This window comes from Xenopus laevis, chromosome 4L (assembly GCF_017654675.1).
Source record: "Xenopus laevis strain J_2021 chromosome 4L, Xenopus_laevis_v10.1, whole genome shotgun sequence".
Lineage (NCBI taxonomy): Eukaryota > Metazoa > Chordata > Amphibia > Anura > Pipidae > Xenopus > Xenopus laevis.
In genome coordinates this window covers 18,146,598-18,165,712 of record NC_054377.1, presented here as the reverse complement: position 1 = coordinate 18,165,712, position 19,115 = coordinate 18,146,598, and the positions used below count along the sequence as shown (strand labels likewise).

General features: G+C 38.9%; 2 protein-coding genes across 2 annotated transcripts in view; one reads left to right on the top strand and one right to left on the bottom strand.

Moving 5' to 3' along the window:
* ighmbp2.L (immunoglobulin mu DNA binding protein 2 L homeolog) overlaps window positions 1-1,224 on the bottom strand; it is a 34,104-nt gene extending 32,880 nt beyond the window's left edge. Inside the window, exon 1 of the mRNA XM_018257515.2 lies at window positions 1,091-1,224. Coding sequence (XP_018113004.1) covers window positions 1,091-1,161 — 71 coding nt within the window. The 5' untranslated portion in view covers window positions 1,162-1,224. The remainder of the gene's footprint in view (window positions 1-1,090) is intronic.
* Window positions 1,225-1,298: 74 nt separating this feature from the next.
* mrpl21.L (mitochondrial ribosomal protein L21 L homeolog) lies at window positions 1,299-19,115 on the top strand. Its single transcript, NM_001096321.1, is given in 7 exon segments — window positions 1,299-1,421; window positions 5,527-5,587; window positions 7,167-7,252; window positions 9,118-9,281; window positions 12,033-12,085; window positions 16,235-16,338; window positions 18,994-19,115. Coding segments are annotated over 7 exon segments (606 nt in total). The 5' UTR covers window positions 1,299-1,348; the 3' UTR covers window positions 19,059-19,115.

Genomic DNA, 19,115 nt, shown 5'->3' with positions numbered 1-19,115 from the left:
GAGCCGTGACCAGGGAGCTTGGCATCTGTTCTGGATTTAGGGAGCCGATCGTGACAGTTTGAATATACAGATAACCTTGCTAAAATACACAGTTCTGGGCTCCCAGCCTACGTCAACAGAAACAGGTTGATTCCAGTGCCAGCGGAACAATACAAGCAGCAATAGGATTTACCTACATTTAAAGATGGTCAATGTTCTGTAATATAAATGAGCCCTTGAAACTTCTCTGCTGTCCTGAATATTCTCAGAACTATAAATAATTAGGGGGACCACCTGAAGACAATTTGAGGTCATTGTTGCAGTGGGTAAACCTGGCATTAGGGTTGTCACCTGCCCGGTATTTTACAGGCCTGGCTGGTAAAAATGCTGGTTGATCTCAATGTTATTAATAGGGAAAAAAGATAAATATAGGTATTTTTTTTTTTTTCTAGAAAAGTTGGCAACCCTACCTGGCACTATATTACAATGTTCCTATATATCTCAGTCTCAACCCTGTTATGTGTGGAAGAGGGACCTGATAAAATGTACTGCCCTGTGTGCAAAATGTATCTGTATAGAAGTATTTGCAGCCTGACTTTGTAGCTAGCTAGAAAGAGACATTACTGTTTCCTGGAGTAGAATAATAATAATAATAACAATAATAAGGGCTGGAAATAGGGGTAGGCACGTGACTAGGGCAAAAGCTTGGTGGCGCCAGGCACGTGCCTCATAAACAGCCAATCCCTAGTCCGCCACTGAGATTGGTTCAGTTCCAGTCAAAGCTTGCTGATGCACGCGCGTCCCCGGTTAAGCGGGGTGGGCTGTGCACGCGCAGCTGGCATTGCCCAGCCCTGATTATAATAGTTCTTCTTCTTAATGGAACTCGGTGAAACTTATGTAAAGTATTTACAAGGAGTAGCAGCTCCTACTCTCCCTGACAGAGTGACAACATGACACTAGACAGACATTATCATTGTTACTACTCCCAGCTAAGGGCCTGCGCTTCAGCATGAGGTAAAGAGGCCTGGGAGTAGTGCAACACTATACTTATATGTAGAGAGTCGCAGGTCGGTTCTATGTAAGTAGAAGACATCAATAAGGAAACCCTCACCTCTTCTCTTGTATCTCTGCCTCTCTCTCTTCCCTCAGGAGCTCCAACTGCCTCTCCACAAACTCCTCCATATCCTGACACACACAGTGCAGGCGATGAGATCTCACTACCCGGTACCACAATGACACTAGGCAGTCCGTCTCTCTGTTCAGTGCGCTTCCTGTGACAGGCGGAACTTCCAGTCCGCGCTCTATGTTCCCTGACGGACGCCTTTTCTAAAGCAACAGTGCTAGCGGATGCGTTTTCGGGAAGGACGCGATGGCGCTCGCGGTGTGCGGACGGATAGCTCGGAGTCTGATAGGCAGAGAGGGAGTTCGCTGTGCGGCAGCAGGTGAGGGGCGCGCTGGGGCCACTGGGGATGGAGGGGACCACGTGTAAGGGTTTGTTTATACGTGACATTGACTGGGGGTCATAGGGTTACAGTATCTGCTGCTGTCGAGTTGTCATTGGAAGAAGCACATGAGAGAGTGCCAGGTTGTTGGCAAGAGTAGAGAGGCTTCAATTTGCAGCTTCTTTTACTTCCTGCTGTTAAACAACAATTGCCAGAAGCTTGTGAATGGGCCGCACAACTGGGCAAGATGTGTTCAGTATTCCTGTATTTCTTTAGCTCTGCATTGGGCGCAAAGTGCTCGGATAGTTGGCAACTCTCACGGATTTCCAGTCGCCCTTATTTATACCCAGGGTACAGTTCTGGCGAGATTGATGTGCTGACATTAGACAAGTCCATTGACAACTTTCCCAAGTGTTATTGATTGCATGTAAGGTCACACTGGTCTACTGGGGTTCTGGGGAAAATCCCTTAATTTGTTTATAAATAAGGAAAATCCCTGTGGGTCCCTTAATTTGTTTATAAATAATGAAAATCCATGTGGTTCACTTTATTTGTTTATAAATAAGGAAAATCCATGTGGTTCACTTTATTTGTTTATAAATAAGGAAAATCCATGTGGTTCACTTTATTTGTTTATAAATAAGGAAAATCCCTGGGGGTCCCTTTATTTGTTTATAATAAGGAAAATCCATGTGGGTCCCTTTATTTGTTTATAAATGAGGAAAATCCATCTGGGTCCCTTTATTTGTTTATAAATAAGGAAAATCCATGTGGTTCACTTTATTTGTTTATAATAAGGAAAATCCCTGTGGGTCCCTTTATTTGTTTATAAATAAGGAAAATCCCTGCGGGTCCCTTTATTTGTTTATAAATAAGGCATAATCGGTCATGGAAGTTTAGTCGAGCTTTTGTTATTAGGATAATGAGATTTGGCTCCAATACACGGGCCGATAAAAGCTGCTGACGGACCGAGTTGGCAGCTTATTGCCCTGTGAGTGGGACCATCCGACGGGCTTCCCCAATCGATATCTGGCTGAAAGTCGGGCAGATCTCAATCGGCCGGTTAAAAAGTCCTGTCAGATCGCGGCCGCGTGTATGTGGTCCCACAATCCGCCCACCCGTATCTGATCCATTTTGAGGGCCCAACGATCTGATCCGCTCGATTTCGCCCACTTCAATGTGGGCATATCTGGGAGAGATCCACTCGTTTGTTGACATCGCCAAACGAGCAGATCTCTATGTCTATGGCCACTTTTATATTTGGCGAATCCTGGATTCAGTACATCCCTAGTTCAACATTCCAGGCTGTGCCTAGTGCAGGGTTGCCAGGTCTAATTTTCCAAACCAGCCAAATTCAGCTACAAAACCAGTCCAAAATTATCCAAGTCACTTCAAAAGTAGCCCAAAAATAGCACAATGTGTGCAGCAACAAAAAAGTCTAAAATATAAATGAATATATGTGAAAATATGCCGTTTTCACTGTTTTTCTAATTTTTACATGAAGTAAAATGGGACAGATTTCACCTGTCACCAGGAGTATAACTACAGAGGGGGGCACAGGAGGTCCCATAAGGCTCTAATTCATATACAATTTCAATAAATATTGGTAAAACAGGTCAACCTCTAGACATATTGGTGGCCAGCAGATTTTTGCCCAAAAATTGTCTGAAATTGAGGAAAGGCACCGGAAAATGTGAGAATGGGACGGGAGACTGGGTTACAGACCACAAAATTTGGTAACTCCTGACTTCTACACAAGTCAGTCTCATTGCATGCTGGGTATTGTAGTCTTACATTAAACTTGGCAGTTGGCAAATTGTTAAATGAAAAGTACATTACCCAACATCCATTGGGAGACACAGGTTTGGCACATTAGGGCAAGAAAAAACTTTGGCTGGTTTCCAAAGTACAAACCAGCCAAAGGCCCAAAAAATAGCCCAAATCCGTATCTTTGGTAGTTTGTACTTTTAAAATCCGACTGGGCTTTAAATTTGTAGCCCAATTTGACTGGGAACCCGCCAACCTGGCAACTGGGGCCTAGTGGGTTGCGTGTTTGGACTAGGGATGTACTGAATCCAAAATTCGCAGAATCTGAAATCCAAATTCATCTCATTGTCCCGATACAAAAACCTCAAATAAATCCCATGCCAATTTTGCCTTATTTATAAACAAATTAACTCAATTTAATCAGATCAGTAAAAAAAAAAAATCAAGTGAAAACCCGAATTGTACATTTTTTTTCAGACTATTCCCCTTGAAAAGCTTGTTTTTTTCAGTTTTTGCCAAAAAACCTGAAAAGGTCAGATTTTCAGGCTAAACCCACTGATAGGGTTGCCACATGGCCAGTAAAAATGTTGCTTGATGCCAATGTTATTTATAGGGAAAAACCATAAAAATATAGGAAGGCTGGTATTTTTTTCCACAAAAGGTGGCAACCCTACCCACTAAAGACCACAATAACTTCAAATTGATATAGGTGCTTCTCCCATTGACTGATGTCTGAAATGGTGGATTTTTGGATTCAGATTTTTTGCAGCAGTATTTGTACCTATTTAAGAATTCATAGGAGCAACAACCAGAAAAACCTTATTTTCTCCTTTGAAATTAAATTTTTGCCCCAAAAATCCTGACCTGTCTGGCAAATCTACATTCTTAAAATCACATGACTTTTCGTCACACAAATAAAGAAATTGCAAATTAGTTTTTTTTTTTTGGTTGACCCTTTTTTTTGCCTTTTCTTGGTTCTGGATTTGGCCAAATCCTTCATGAATGATTCATGATTTGGACAAATCCCAAAAAAGTTAATTTGGTGCATCCGTACTATGGACTCAGCTGACTTATAGTAATACTAATCTTTACACTGTATAGAAGGTACAAAGTTTTAAGCTTATATGCTCTGTAGGCTTTTTCTCAGTGGAAACATTACAGAGCAGTATAATTCTTGTTCAACATCAGTTTAAAGGGTGGTTCACCTTTAAGTTAACGTTTAGCATGTTATAGGATAACCAGTTCAATGCATCTTTTTAATTGGTCTTCATTATTTATTTTAAATGGGGGTTACTGACCCCATCTAAAAAACAAATGCTCTGTAAGGCTACCAGTGTATTGTTATTGTTACTTTTTATTACTCATCATTTTATTCAGGCCTCTCCTATTCATATTCCAGTCTCTTAGTCAAATCAATGCATGGTTACTAGGCTACTTTGTACCCTAGCAACCAGATTGCTGAAATGGCAAACTGCAGAGCTGCTGAATAAAAATCTAAATAACTCAAAAACCAAAAATAATAAAAAATGAAAACCAATAGCAAATTGTCTCAGAATATCACTTTCTGCATCATACTAAAAGAAACAAAAAACAAAAAAAGCACAGCTTGCCTGTGTAGGTCACTGAAAAATCTGCATCTATTTTGGAAAAATTGGAAATGGGAGTTTTACTATATTTGTACCTATTAAAATATTATTGAGCCTACATGAGGGATTTCACAGGAGCAAAAACCAGAAAAGACTTTGTTTTTTTTTTTTGTATATTGTGGGAACATACATATATAATACGATTACATTAAAATTATAGCTTTAAACTATAGGAGTGTGCCCCCTGTGTTTAAGGTTAAATATCTCTGTCTTCAGTTAAACAACGTGTCTTCCCTTTTATTTATTATAAAGCTATTTGTCTGTGTTGCGTCATTGATTATAAAAGAGTGCAATGCATCCTTTGAATGTGACACATGTTTCACCGGTGCCTGCATAAACCTTTTTTTTTTGTTAACCCGGTGTAAATAGCTCAAGCAGCTGATTGCTCATATGAAGATTGTTATTCTATTTTACATATGCACGCATTTTTCTTATAATGTATATTTATTTCTAGGATAGATTATGCTAGCAAACACGCTTTGTTTACATATATCATTGTCATTAGAGTAGAATGTCTGCGCTGAATTATGCTCTCTAATTTACTGCACCAATAAACAAATCTGTCACACTGACTGGCGAATATAAGCTTTAGACTTTATTGCTGGAAAGGAAGGACACGTCCATCTTGCATTTGATGTATCAATTGTGTCATTGTATTTAGAGTAACCAACACTGTTCTCTTTTGATTGCAGTTACGTTATTTCGGCCTCCTGCTCGGGCTTCAAGTTCACAGATTTCTTCGCTGCAGCCAAGGTAAATATCAAGACTTTCATTAATATTTTAGATTGGGCACAGGCATGTAAACAGTGCAAGAATAGAAAAATATGCATTTGCCAGGGATCCCACTCAGTGACTCAAAACTATTTCCCCAAAAACTTGCTATTGACTGTTACCGGTCATGCCTGATCCCCTTCATTATGGAGGAACTTTAAGCTTTGCATTGGTGGCAACTGGAAAGAACTGAGAGATACTTGGCCATACTATGGGATCCGTTATCTGGAAACGCATTATCCAGAAAAGATCCAAATTATGGGAAGGCTGTCTCCCATTGATTCCATTTTATCCAAATAATCCAGATTTTTAATGATTGATAAATGATTTCCTTTTCCTCTGTAATAATAAAACAATAGCTTGTGCTTGATCCCAACAGAGATATAATTAATCCTTATTGAAAGCAAAAACAGCCTATTGGGTTTATTTAATGTTTACATGATTTTCTAGTAGAGTGTATGGAGATCCAAAGTACAGAAAGATCCGTTATCCAGAAATCCAAGTCCCATACCTGTACTTCAATAGCATGTTGAGTAAAGCCCACCTAGGAAATCTACTGTGTCATCTTGATTGCAAACATTCAGTCAACATTCAAATGACACTTTTACAGACTGTTATTGGAAAAAGGAAAGGGAAAAAGAACTCTTGTTAATTAAAAGTAATCCCCACACACTTGGGCTTTAGTAAGGAGAATATTATACATAGGGATGCACCGAATCCAGAATTCGGTTCGGGATTTGGCCTTTTTCAGCAGGATTCAGATTCAGCCGAATCCTTCTGCTCGGCCAAACTAATTCCGAATCCTGATTTGCATATGCAAATTAGTGCAGGGAGGTACATCTCGTGACTTTTTGTCACAAAACAAGGAAGTAAAAAATGTTTTCCCCTTCCCATCCCTAATTTGCATATGCAAATTAGGATTCGGTATTCGGCCGAACCTTTCGCAAAGGATTAGGGGGTTCGGCCGAATCCAAAATAGGGGGTTCGGCCGAATCCAAAATAGGGGGTTCGGCCGAATCCAAAATAGGGGGTTCGGCCGAATCCAAAATAGGGGGTTTGGTGCATCCCTAATTTTACAGTCACAAACAAGGTTTTTTTTCTATCTTTCTTAATTTTAAAATTTTTACAGACTGGTGAAGTCTGTAAAAGGCCAAAATAAATGCAATATTTGTCACACAGAACAACACCTTTAGTCTCCATCACCCAAAAATTAAAGGTGAACCAATAATATCGGGTACTGTGTGTTTTTCATGTGATCGTACATAGCTGTGCTCACCTTATTTAGACTTCCCTTATGTTAAGTGTTTTGGAATGCGCGTGCCAAAGCACAATCAATTAGGGTAGAGGGTTTTGACAAATCTCTGTGGTCACTGTAACATTCTCCCGGTGAATAGTTCAAGGAAACTCCTTGCAAGGGAAATAGAAATAAGCAGAGATGTTTGTTTCCAGTAAGAAAAGCTGTGTATACCTTTAAAAGGGTTGTGTAGGATGTTATTATGTACTGCATACGGATCGTGATTAATCACACATATGGAAAAAGAATTGTCATTATTTGTTGCAGCTATGTTCCCAAGACCTCTTTATCTGAACCACCTTGGACAGAGGTCAAACTTCTGGATAACACAGAGGAAGCAGAATGCCACAGAGGTTTGTGCTCAGAGAAAATGTAATATATTTGTTCCTAAACTGCAATGCAATCCTTCATAGGAGCTATAGCCGTGTGTAAGATTTGTAATGAATGCTGACTTGCTGTTCAACATGTTCCTGGAATCTCATTCTGAAAAGTCTGTTACGCAGAGATCTGGAGAAAGCAATTATACTAGATATTCTTAAATCTACAGCAGAATATAATAATACAGAATGCATCTGGGAACTTTATGCTTAGGTGATACTTGAGCCAGTGTAAATCTGGTCTCTCTGAATAAGCCCACCATGGTGTATAAGAGCAAATAATACAATAGTGCATTATATGTAGTCTTGTCTTTCAGCATTTATCTCCAAGCAGTTAATTAGATTGCTATTTACCTATGCAATTCCATACTTCCTATTAGGGATGCACCGAATCCAGGATTTTGCCGAATCCTTGTGCCTGGCTGAACCGAATCTGAATCCTAATTTGCATATGTAAATTAGGGGAGGGTAGGGAAATCTCGTGTCTTTTGGGCACAAAAGAAACATTTTTTCCACTTTTTCCTTTCCTGCCCCTAATTTGCAAAATTAGGATTCGGTTCGGTAGTCGGCCGAATCTTTCAGCAAGGATTCGGATAGTGGATTCGGTCCCTCCCTTCTCCCTATGTTCTGTCCATTATGCCAGTGCCTTATATACTTTACTTGAACAAATCACCATGACAACTTAGGAATAGAGATGAGCGAATCTGTCTCGTTTTGCTTCTCCGAAAAAATTTCTTGACGCTCGACATTTTTGAAGCAAGGCAAACTTTTTTGTGGCACTTTGTTTCTGCTTTGGGAGGGCAAAATCACATGCATTTTCCGCTTAATTCATTGCTTCGTACATGCCCTACATTGTTAGAGGACTTTCTATCCGCTGTGATACAACTGCTTTTTCAATAGAAAAAAAAGCTCCCATGTTGCCAGTTTCTTAAAAACATGTCTGTGATTTTTGTCAATACCTCTGGTCGATTATTAATGGTATCTACTACACCACTAAGGGGCAGATTTATCAAGGATCACATTGAAAATCTGAATTCGAAATTAAAATTTCAAGTTTTTTTTATAGTCAAAACTGTCAAATTTGACTAGGGAGTTATTCAAATTCGATTCAAGTTTTTTGAGATTAATCATATTGGACTTGGGAATTGTTAAAATTCAATTAGATTTTTGAGATTTATCATACTCTGGCCCTTTAAGAACTCAAATTCGACTATTTGCCACCAAAAACCTGCCGAATTGCGCTTTAAGTCAATGGGAGACATCCAGGGATCAATTTTGAGTTGTTTGCAGCCTTCCTGAAATTCAGTTTTTTGGAGAAAAAACTTGTATCAAGTTTTTAAAATTAGAATCGAATTAGATTTGAGTTTTCGTGACGGTTCCATTCATCCGAGTTTAAAAAATTAAATTTTTTTAATAATAAATTCCGATTGGTTGATTTAGAATTTATGGGAGTTTAGGGGAGTTTTTAAAAAAACATGCATAAATTCGACCTTTGATATATGTGCCTCTAAGTTGTTACAAACACAGGCACAACTAATAATAAATCTGACTACCAACAGATATCTGGTTGATTTCTATCCCACATTAAAATAAATAAACCATATACTTATGTGGATGTCCTTATATAGACAATGGGACGGCTCAAATCTCAGTTGATGGGGAAGGATAAAATGACGTATGCATTTGTCACGCGCCATTTTCGACGAAAATTTTCGCTGCTGCCGAAAATCAGAAGTTGACACCACATCTGAATATGGCGAAACTGTTTGCTCATCACTACATAGGAATCCAGTGGGTCTGCTGAAATAACACTTATCTCGTTTTCTTGTTGTAAATTCTAGAACTTTGCAAAAATGTCAACAACTTGATTGGAACAGGACAGTTCGGGAGACTTTTTGCTGTCGTCTTTTTTGCAAGTAAACAATGGAAAGTGACAAACGAGGACCTCCTACTGATAAATAGCGAGATGGGCGCCGAATGTGGAGACAGAATTCGCTTAGATAAGGTAAGGTTCATTAGCAAAATTCCACTTAATTTTTCCAACTAAGACGTGATTTGTTGGCATCCAAAATGATGCAACCTTGATCATCGATAAATACAGGTACTGGAACCTGTTATCTAGAATGGTCTGGATCTGTGGCTTTCCGGATAACTGATCTTTCCGTAATTTAGATCTCCATACCTTACGTCTACTAGAAAATCATGTAAACATTAAATAAACCCAATAGGCTGATTTTACTTCCAATAAGGATTCATTATATCTTAGTTGGGATCAAATACAAGGTATTGTTTTATTATTATTATAATATTTATTATATATTATTATATATTTTAAAATTTGGATAAAATGGAGTCTGTGGGAGACCACCTTTCCATAATTCGGAGCTTCCTGAATAACTTGTTCCTGGATAACGGATCCCATGCCTGTATATAGTATTAGTAGCAGCTAGAGATGGGCAATAATCCATATGGGCAAGTAGCATTTTACCTAACATGCTCATGCTATTATGTTATTATGCCAGAATTGACTCATGTACAGCACGCTATATACAGGATAGTAATGCTGGAACACAGAGGATCATTAGAGTAAGGAATAAGTATTGTGCAAATATGGAGGTCATCATGGAGTACTTGCTATAGGACACATAGTTGATTACAACTTTGCTTGGCCTTTAAAGGAGAACTAACGTTAAACTAAAGAAGTAGGCTAATATGCTGTACATTTTTGTGTGCTTCTGTACCAGCCCAAGGCAAGTACAGCCCTTTAGCAGTAAAGATCTGTGTCTCCAAAGATGCCCCAGTAGCTCCCCATCTTCTTTTCTACTGATTCACTGCACATGCTCTGGCTGCTGTCACTTACTGAGCTTAGGGACCCACTCACAATATACAGTACACATAGAATAGAAATGTCACAATATAAGGCTGATTAGTAATTAATACAGATAATTACTACATAACAGCACAGAAACCAGTGCAATTAGCATCAGAATTTAATAATCAGCCCTGTAGCATCAGCTTATATTACAGACCAACCTCATTTTCTGCTGGATAATTAGTGACGAGCCCTAAGCTTAGCTTCTCAACAGCTGCTCAGAGCCCACTGAGCATGTGAGTGTCACAGACACTTTCCAAGATGGTGACCCCCTGTGACAAATTTGAAGTCCTGGATCATTGCTGCTATTGACAAGCTGAAACTTTAGGCTGGTGCAGATCATTATATAAAATATGGCATTTTTAGGGTTTAGTTTCCTTTTAAGGGGAAAACCGCAAATTAAACTCCACGCTTTTAATATTTATACATTTTTTTTTATAAATGTTTATTGGACACGTTTGGGTTTATCAGCTGGCTGCTGTTTTGTACATTGTGCAAGACCAGAGGAACCCCCCCCCCCTTATGCTATTTCTCTTTCCAGGAGGATGTAGTTACTTGAATCCAGACAGTGGAATTTACTTGATTGCAAACACTTAAAAGAAAACTTTAAATCCATTGAGTTGATGTGAAACAATTTGCATAGACATACACTGTTTTTGCTGGCAATAATGCATGGGAAAACAAGGCTTGCAACCCCAGGAGTAACTCAAATTCTTACACCGTTCTACACCCTTAAAGACTTACATTTCCCAGATTTCCACCATACACACCTTTGTGCAAACAGAAACCAGAGCATAGTCACCAGGCATCTGCTCACCATACAGCTGAAGGGTTAATTCCAATTCCTTGAGCAGGAACTAAATAGTCATTTTAATTGGCTTCTGATGATTTTGACCATAGTAGAGACATTAAAGTGTAATTATAGTACATTATAGTGCTCCTCTTGGGAAAAGTTAAAGCTTTGTGCAACAGTGTAATATGTTGTCATTATATAAATAAAACTTTAAAAATCATGTTACAAACAGTTTCAGGTGCAAAGTCATTGCAAGTTCATGCAGGATATAAAAGGTTACTGACCATTTTCTATTCTTTACAGGAATAGGGTCTGTATCATTTAAACCGTTTAAAGGGATTCTGTCATTTTTATCCGAGCACATCACCCGACTGGGGGCAGCTGGGAAACTAACGATATGTTAAGATTTCAAAATTAAAAGTTTGCTCTTTTGAGAAATGGATTTTAATGGATAATTCTGCTGCAGCAGCACTATTAATTGATGTGTTTTGAAAAAACATTTTTTCCCATGACCGTATCCATTTAAGCATCTGTCTCCTCGTCCTCCCACCAGCACTTAGTTGTTTTCGGCTTCCTTCTCTCTTCTGTGTGTATTTCTTCCAAGTAATGAGGAGCAGGAAAACAGACTATTGAGAATAATATTGCATCCTGTTGGACTTTTGGTTGTTGTTTACAATGCCGTATCACAATTGTGGTTGTGCAAAGTTTGCCCCTGTTATTATATGAATACACAGCATTTATTAAAGGAGAAGGAATGTCATTTTACCTTGGGGTGCCAAACATTAGGCTCCCCCAAGTGGTTCTATTTACTTTCCTCACACCCCGGGCCAGTGCTCCTATAAGCAGAAAACTGCAGCAACCCTGGGGTTCTGCCAGGTAAGGAAATATAATCACTTGGGCGTGCCTAAATTTTGGCACCCTAAGCACAAAAATACTTTCCTTCTCCTTTAAGAGGACTTGTGTCTAAAGTCGCTCCTTGTACCTACTACAAGGAAGTACCTACCTCTTGGAATATCACAGTAAATCCAGGGTTGCAGACTAACTCCGTTTTAACACCACGAGTGAATCATTTTTGCTTTTATTTTATTTAGGTACTGCTGGTTGGAAGTGACAATTTTACACTTATTGGAAAGCCTCTACTTGGGTAAGTTTGACTCACTGTTGCATTGCATTTGATATTGGCTCAAAAAATGGAAACCTTGGCTTTAAGGGGTTGTTCATCTTTGAGATTACTTTTAGTATGATGTAGAGAGTGATATTCTGAGATAATTTGCAATTTGTTTTCATTTTTTTTATTATGTGTGGTTTTCGAGTTTTTTAGCTTTTTATTCAGCAGCTCTTCAGTTTGCAGTTTCGACCATTTGGTTGCTAGGATCTGAATTACCCTAGCAACCATGCATTGATTTGAATAAGAGACTGGATTTTGAATAAGCGAGGCCTGAATAGAAAGATGAGTAAGTTACCGTAAAGGCGAACCACCCCTTTAACGATGCAAATGCAGAATGTCTTACATTCAGTTTCTTGTTTAATTTGTTAGAGCATACTTTGAAGGGCATTGTGCATGACACAATTAATTTCCCTCCCCCTCATTCAAAATTGATGATTTTTTTCAAATTGGGAATATAATAGAGCAATTTCAAAGGTGCTTGTACTGTGGTGGTCCACACTGGGTGCTCCCTGTGCGGGCAGTGATATATTTAGCTTATATGAGAGTCATGGATATGGAATCTTGTTCAGTCTGTATATGCAAGTTCCCCAGCATGGCTGCTTATAATGGACATCTGGTGCAGACAGCAATACTATTGTTACTCCTCATCAGGAGCATGGGCTGTGTTAGCCCACAGTTGCAGGGGGGGAAACTGTTTTGGGATTATATTTGTGTAATAAAAATCTTTAATAAAAAATATTTACACGCCTGTGGCTACACACATATCATTGCCAAGTAACAAAACATAGTAAATTAACCATAACTTTGTACTGTAGGTGGCTACATTACAATCATGTGCCAGGTGGTTTAATGCGCTGCGCTTTCATTTAAAGAGATAATCGTAGATGGTAGGTGTAAATTTGTAAGTGACCCCAGACGCTATCCTTAAATCCTGAGCCGGTGCCCAAGCTAGAGTCCTGCACAATTTCTAAGACCTGCAACCCGCATATTTACACACTTTGATCCGCTACCCGACTCGGACCCGCAACTGCCTTATGCGCAACCCGCCGACCACCATCAAACAGGAAGTGATGGTGCTGCAAACCTGAAGTGATGTCATTAAACGTGGGCGGGGACAGAAACAAGTTTTGTAAAACTGTAAAAGGAGTAAAATATAGACAATTTTACATAAGATAAGAAATTTAGATGAGACCTGCAACCCGACCCGCGGGTATACCCGCACCTGAAAATCCTTCCATCATTCCGAAGGGTGCCCGTTTTTTGGGGGGGAAACCCAGGGGTTCCAGACCCGCTGCAGGACTCAAGCATACTGCTGTGGGTAGAAGCACGATTGTGCCTGCTCTGCTAAATGTGTTCAACACGGTGTCTGCATTCATATATATCTATGAATTGAAGCTACTATATTACATGCCTCAACTCAACAAGTTAATCTTCATTTGGATAGGGCATCCCTTATCCAGAAACCAGTTACCAGGATCTAAATTACAGGAAGGCGGATTTACAGAGCCGGATTGTCCTGTCCATAGAATTAGCTGTGCCCTTGTGTCTCACATTTAAAAAATGTCCTATCTATAGTTCTCTAGGGTACAGTGCATGCAGAAGTGCTTCCATTGATCACAGCGCAAATCAGTGGGGCTGAGATTTTTGGCACTTTGGCTGCCACATTCTTGGGCTACTTAAAATACAGTACAGGGCCCCAGTTTGAAATTAAACTTAAATTTTAGCTCTGCTAATTGAATATAAGGGATTTTCTCAGGCCTGCATCCCTGCTGTGAGATTTTCAAAGGGATAAGTCATTGCAAATAGATATATGGAAAAATGGAAAGCTGCCAAGTCTGAGGACTATATAACAATGGGGGGTAAAAATGATTTGTTTATGGGAATACATTCCTGACAGATCTGTTGTGCACATTGCATGCAAATAACGATCCGAGAGCTCAGAATGTATGCAAGCGTCCGACTCGTAGTATAAACTCATCTTTATAATTGGGTCTGGGTTTCCCTAATTGTTACCAACTGTATTATTTAGAATGTACAACAAAACAATTGCATACTCCAAATTGCAGCTAAAACTGCTAAATATTTAGTTTTCAGGCACCTAATGTCAGCATCGGTAATTTGACTTATAACTGATATACTGTTGCTTTCCAATCCAATTACATAGGCTTTGACTAATGCATAGAGCTAGGTGGTTACAAGTCTCTCTGGGGAATGTGTTTATGTTTGTATATATGTGTATATGTGTCTGTATGTGTCTCTTGATAAACACATACGTTGTACATATATAAATACTGATATACTGTATATCATATATGAAGTCTTGTTGTTACCGGACAATATAAACAATTTCTAGTATTATATTTTACTTTAAAGGCCAGGGTTCGTTATTTCTTATCATAGCTGTCAAAGGAGGTTATGTAATTAAAGGGGCAAAGTTTGCTACATGTCTAAGCACTTGTAGCCGTCAACAGGTGGCATCTACCGGTCAGCTGTTAAAAAGCACTTGCAGGAATTTCGAGTCAGCTCAAATGCCCCAGCTTCACAAGCAAAAAGGTGCACGTACCATCAGTGCTCCATCCTCCACTCCAATTAGTAGAATTAGTTCAGCACAGCACCACGTGGTTAAAAAAAGCTGTTTAAAAGCAAACATGGTTGCTATGGGTAAAGAGTTCAATTTCGGTCTCATTTGACCAGACTATATTTATTAAACATGTAGGTCAGCTATATATATATACACACCAGATAATTAAAGCCTGGAGTTCATGTGTGTGTGTGTATATATGTGTTATATGTGTGTGTGTGTGTGTGTGTGTATGTATATATATATATATATATATATATATATATATATATATACATATACACACACCAGATAATTAAAGCCTGGAGTTCATTTTGTTGTGATCCATATCCAGGGACTAAGGTTCAAATACTGATATACTTTGACTATAACTGGGATGTTCAGAAGTGGGAATTGGTCGTTATAAAGCCGCACAAAGGAGTCCGCCATGAGTTTATTGCCAGAGCTACAATGTCATCAAAAAAAGTATTGTTTGGCCAGAACTAAATGACAGCCATATACAAGTATAGAACCAATTATATGAATTGCTTGGGACCTTGTTCTACTTCCAAGGTTTCTGCATAATGGGTTGCTGGATATGAGATCACATACCTGTAATATTCTGTAGCTATCACTTATATACATAGAACCACAGGGCTCGGATACTTGTGAAACACTAAACATTCCTGTAGTATGGAACATTATGAACATCAAATACAATTAATCAAGAAGTCGTGAGTACATGCCCTTCTGCAGCCCCGGCCAGAAAATTGGTGCACTTCTCACGTCTTGGTACAGAGTGCTGAGTAATATACTGGCATGTTATGTAGATATCATTTAGATTTAAGCCATATAAGTGGTTATTATCAAAGAATACAGAACAGGACACTAGTACAGAACTGCTATGTTGCAGAAGAAGCTCAAGGCTAAAGGCCATTCTGTAATTAGGGTTGAAAAATGTTTACACAGAACAAGGAATACATCTGTTGTCTCATGTCACAAGTATTGCAAGGCCAAGAAAGACGCATATAGTTTCAAAAACATACTCACTGCACTGGACACTGTGCTGACACAGTAGATGTACCTTATTTGGCTATTGTACTGAGACTGTGAGTCTGTCCCTAAGATAGAAATAGTGACACAGTTATGCAAAAACAAGAATAATTGGATGCCACTGGATCAGCCCCATGGAAGAAGAAATGGTTAAATGGCCACTTGCTGTATTGCTAATGGTTCCCTCCACATCCTCACAAGCTTTCTGTATTATATTACTCTGTATTAATCCACGCTATAATAAATAAGAGATCTGTATAGATCATAGATGCACACTGGGATTTAAAAACGTCACTTTTATTATATCAAGTTAAAAAAAAAAGAACAGGCCAACGTTTTGGTCACCTTCTGGGCCAAGACTTGATAAAGTTCCTAGAAGGGGACCGAAATTGAAATACGACATGTTATACGTTGGTTACCTGCCAATCTGCTCGTGGGAAATAAATCTGTGCACAAACGATTTTGCTGGAATTGCTAAAGACTAACACAATATCTTCTTTGTGTTCTCACAGGAAAGAGTTAGTGAAAGTTGAAGCCACAGTGATTGAAAAGACTGAATCATACCCAAAGATAAGCATGAGGTTCTGGAGACGGCACAGGCATCAAAGGAAAAAAAGTATGTTATAACATTTTTTTAAATACACTGCTTTTCAATACTGTAATCTGTACATAAGATCCAGGAACATGGCCCTCCACATGGAGGACTGTGATTGACTTAAAGTGTCACTTCCAAATCACTGAACTGACCCATGAGGAACCACTTCAGTGACTTTTAGCCCCAATAGATACTTGCTCTATTAAACTATATCCCACCTACTCTCAGAAAGAGAATATATCACTTGTTTTGATAGTGAAGGTATAAGATCCATTATCCGGAAACCCATTATCCAGAAAGATCTGGATTACGAAAGGGTCATCTCCCATAGACTCCATTTTATCTCAATAATCTAAATATTTAAAAATGATTTCACTTTTCGATGGAATAATAAAACAGTAGCTTGTACTTCATCTCAACTAAGATATAATTAATCCTTATTGGAAGCAAAACCAGCCTATTGGGTTTATTTAATGTTTACATGATTTCCTAGTAAGGTATGAAGATCCAAATTACAGAAAGATCCCTTATCCAGAAAACCCCAGGTCCTGAGCATTCTGGATAACAGGTCCCATACGTGTAGTTATATTGTGCAACATGTTAAAGGGAGAGTCCACCTTTCAGTTAACTTGTAGAATGTTATAGAATGGCCAATTCTAAGCAACTTTTCAACTGGTTAGCCTTCATTTTTTAGATGGGGGTCCCAGCCCCCCAGCAGGCAAAACACTGTTGCTGTGAGGCTACAATTTTATTACTTTTTATTACTTATCTTTCTTATTAATCCCTATCCTATTCTATACCTGTCTCTCATTAAAGCCACACCCTAGTTGCTATACTAATTTGGCCCTAGCAACCAGATAGCTGCTGGAATTCCAAAGGGAGAGCTGCTGAACAAAAAGGGAAATAATTAAAAAACATAACTAATATAAAAATGCAAATTGAATTATATGCTTCTGCGTTTACTTCATTTTTCTGCATTGCCAGCTGAATGAGCTCATGTCAAAAAGGGGGATTTGTTTTTCCTTTAAAATTGCTGGTTGGCTTGTTAAAAAGCCATTGTATGATTGTTTTTACCCTTATCCAGCCTGTAATCAGTAGAGTTTAAGCACAGAAAATGAGTTCTGTATAAACAAACTACTCCTGGACCCCCCTCCCTGCCGTGTCTCAGGGTTACAGATTTGTAGTGGTTCATTATACAGAGGTTTATTTGTGGGATGGTTATTTGAATCATTACTTCCTCCGTTTGCCCTGTTTATTATGAGAAGTAACCAGCTGACAGTTATTCATTCAAACAATTATAAGAGCAATCCCTGTTCCCCATTTTAGGGTTCGAATGGTGTTTTCCACGAACGGTTTGAATTTTCGAGGTTATTTTGGAGTCAAAAATCAATTTTTCAGGTTAAAAAAGAAAATACTCCAAATTTTCAAGATTTATTATATCCCGACCCTGGAAATAGCTCAAATCCGAAAATACAGCATCTAAGACCTGTTGGGGTCATTTAAGAGTCAATGGCAGAGATCTCTTGAACCATATGAAGATATTAAATCTAAAAAAAAAACCCTACCCTACGTAGACCCTCCTCCCCCTCAGCCTACCTGGTACCCAGGGCAAATGCCCCTAACTTTTTACTTACCCCTCGGTGCAGATTCTGTCCTCGGGAGCCTACGTTTTTGGCACATGCGCAGTTGGAGTAATATTCTGGTCCTGAACAATTTTTCCCTGAACAAATGCGCCAAAAGTCTCGAAAATATCTGATAATTTTTCAAAACTTTTTGTGACTTTCATACGCAGTTGTTTGGGACTGAAATATTACTCCCAACTGCGCATGCACCGAAAACTTCGGTCAGCTACTGAAGTTCAATGAAGAAAAGAAGATGGCGGCTGTGAACTCACGAGGACACAATCTGCACCAATGGGTAAGGAGAGGGATCTACGTAGGGTAGCGTTTTTTTATGTTACGGAATTCTCCTTTAATAGCCTTTATGATTGAGTTTTTTTGGGTTTCAACTGAAAACTCGATCAGTACAACCGATTTGAGTTTTTTTCAGCCGAAAACTCGACGAATTCGAGTTTTCAGATTAACCCCAAACTTGCTGAATCGAGTTTTTTCCAATTCGTTTTTTCTTAAATTAGAAACCATTCGAGTTGTGAGTTCATTCAGTTCAATTACCCCCTTAGTGTTCCCTTTTGTACCCCTCGTTTTGTTTTCTGTATGTACCTCAAATATATTATTGAGCGTATGGATTGAGTAGCTGGCGTGTCCCACTTTGGCACAAGTAATTGTGAGCGCATCATGTATCAACTGTAAGAGATTTTAATGTGTCTCTCCTCCTCTCAGTGTGTAGTTGTGTGTAATTGTGTGGGCGCAGTAAAGCTTGTCTCCTATCCCCCAGCAGCTTTTCCCTCGGATTTAGATGGGTCACTCTCTAATATCTTCTATGTGGGCTGTAGATTTGCACCTGCCTGATGGCTAATTCTCTCATTGTATTTCCTTCAATTTTGCATTTTGACAGATGGTCTCCAGTTTTCTCCAGTACACAGTGTTATTCATAGCTGACTCAGTCATATCATGCTGCTGCTGTGAAGATATGATTTATAAAACTCTACAGATTATTCCTCTCTGTTGTGCAAATCTAAATTCTAACGTGTGATTCTTTTTTTTTATTCTGTTACAGTTACTATTCGGCCACAAACCATCCTGAGGATCAACTCCATTGAAATCGCCCCCGTATTATCCTAAATATCCGTTAATACTGTGCAACGGCTAAAGCTTTATTAAATTGTGTTTCATTTTGTA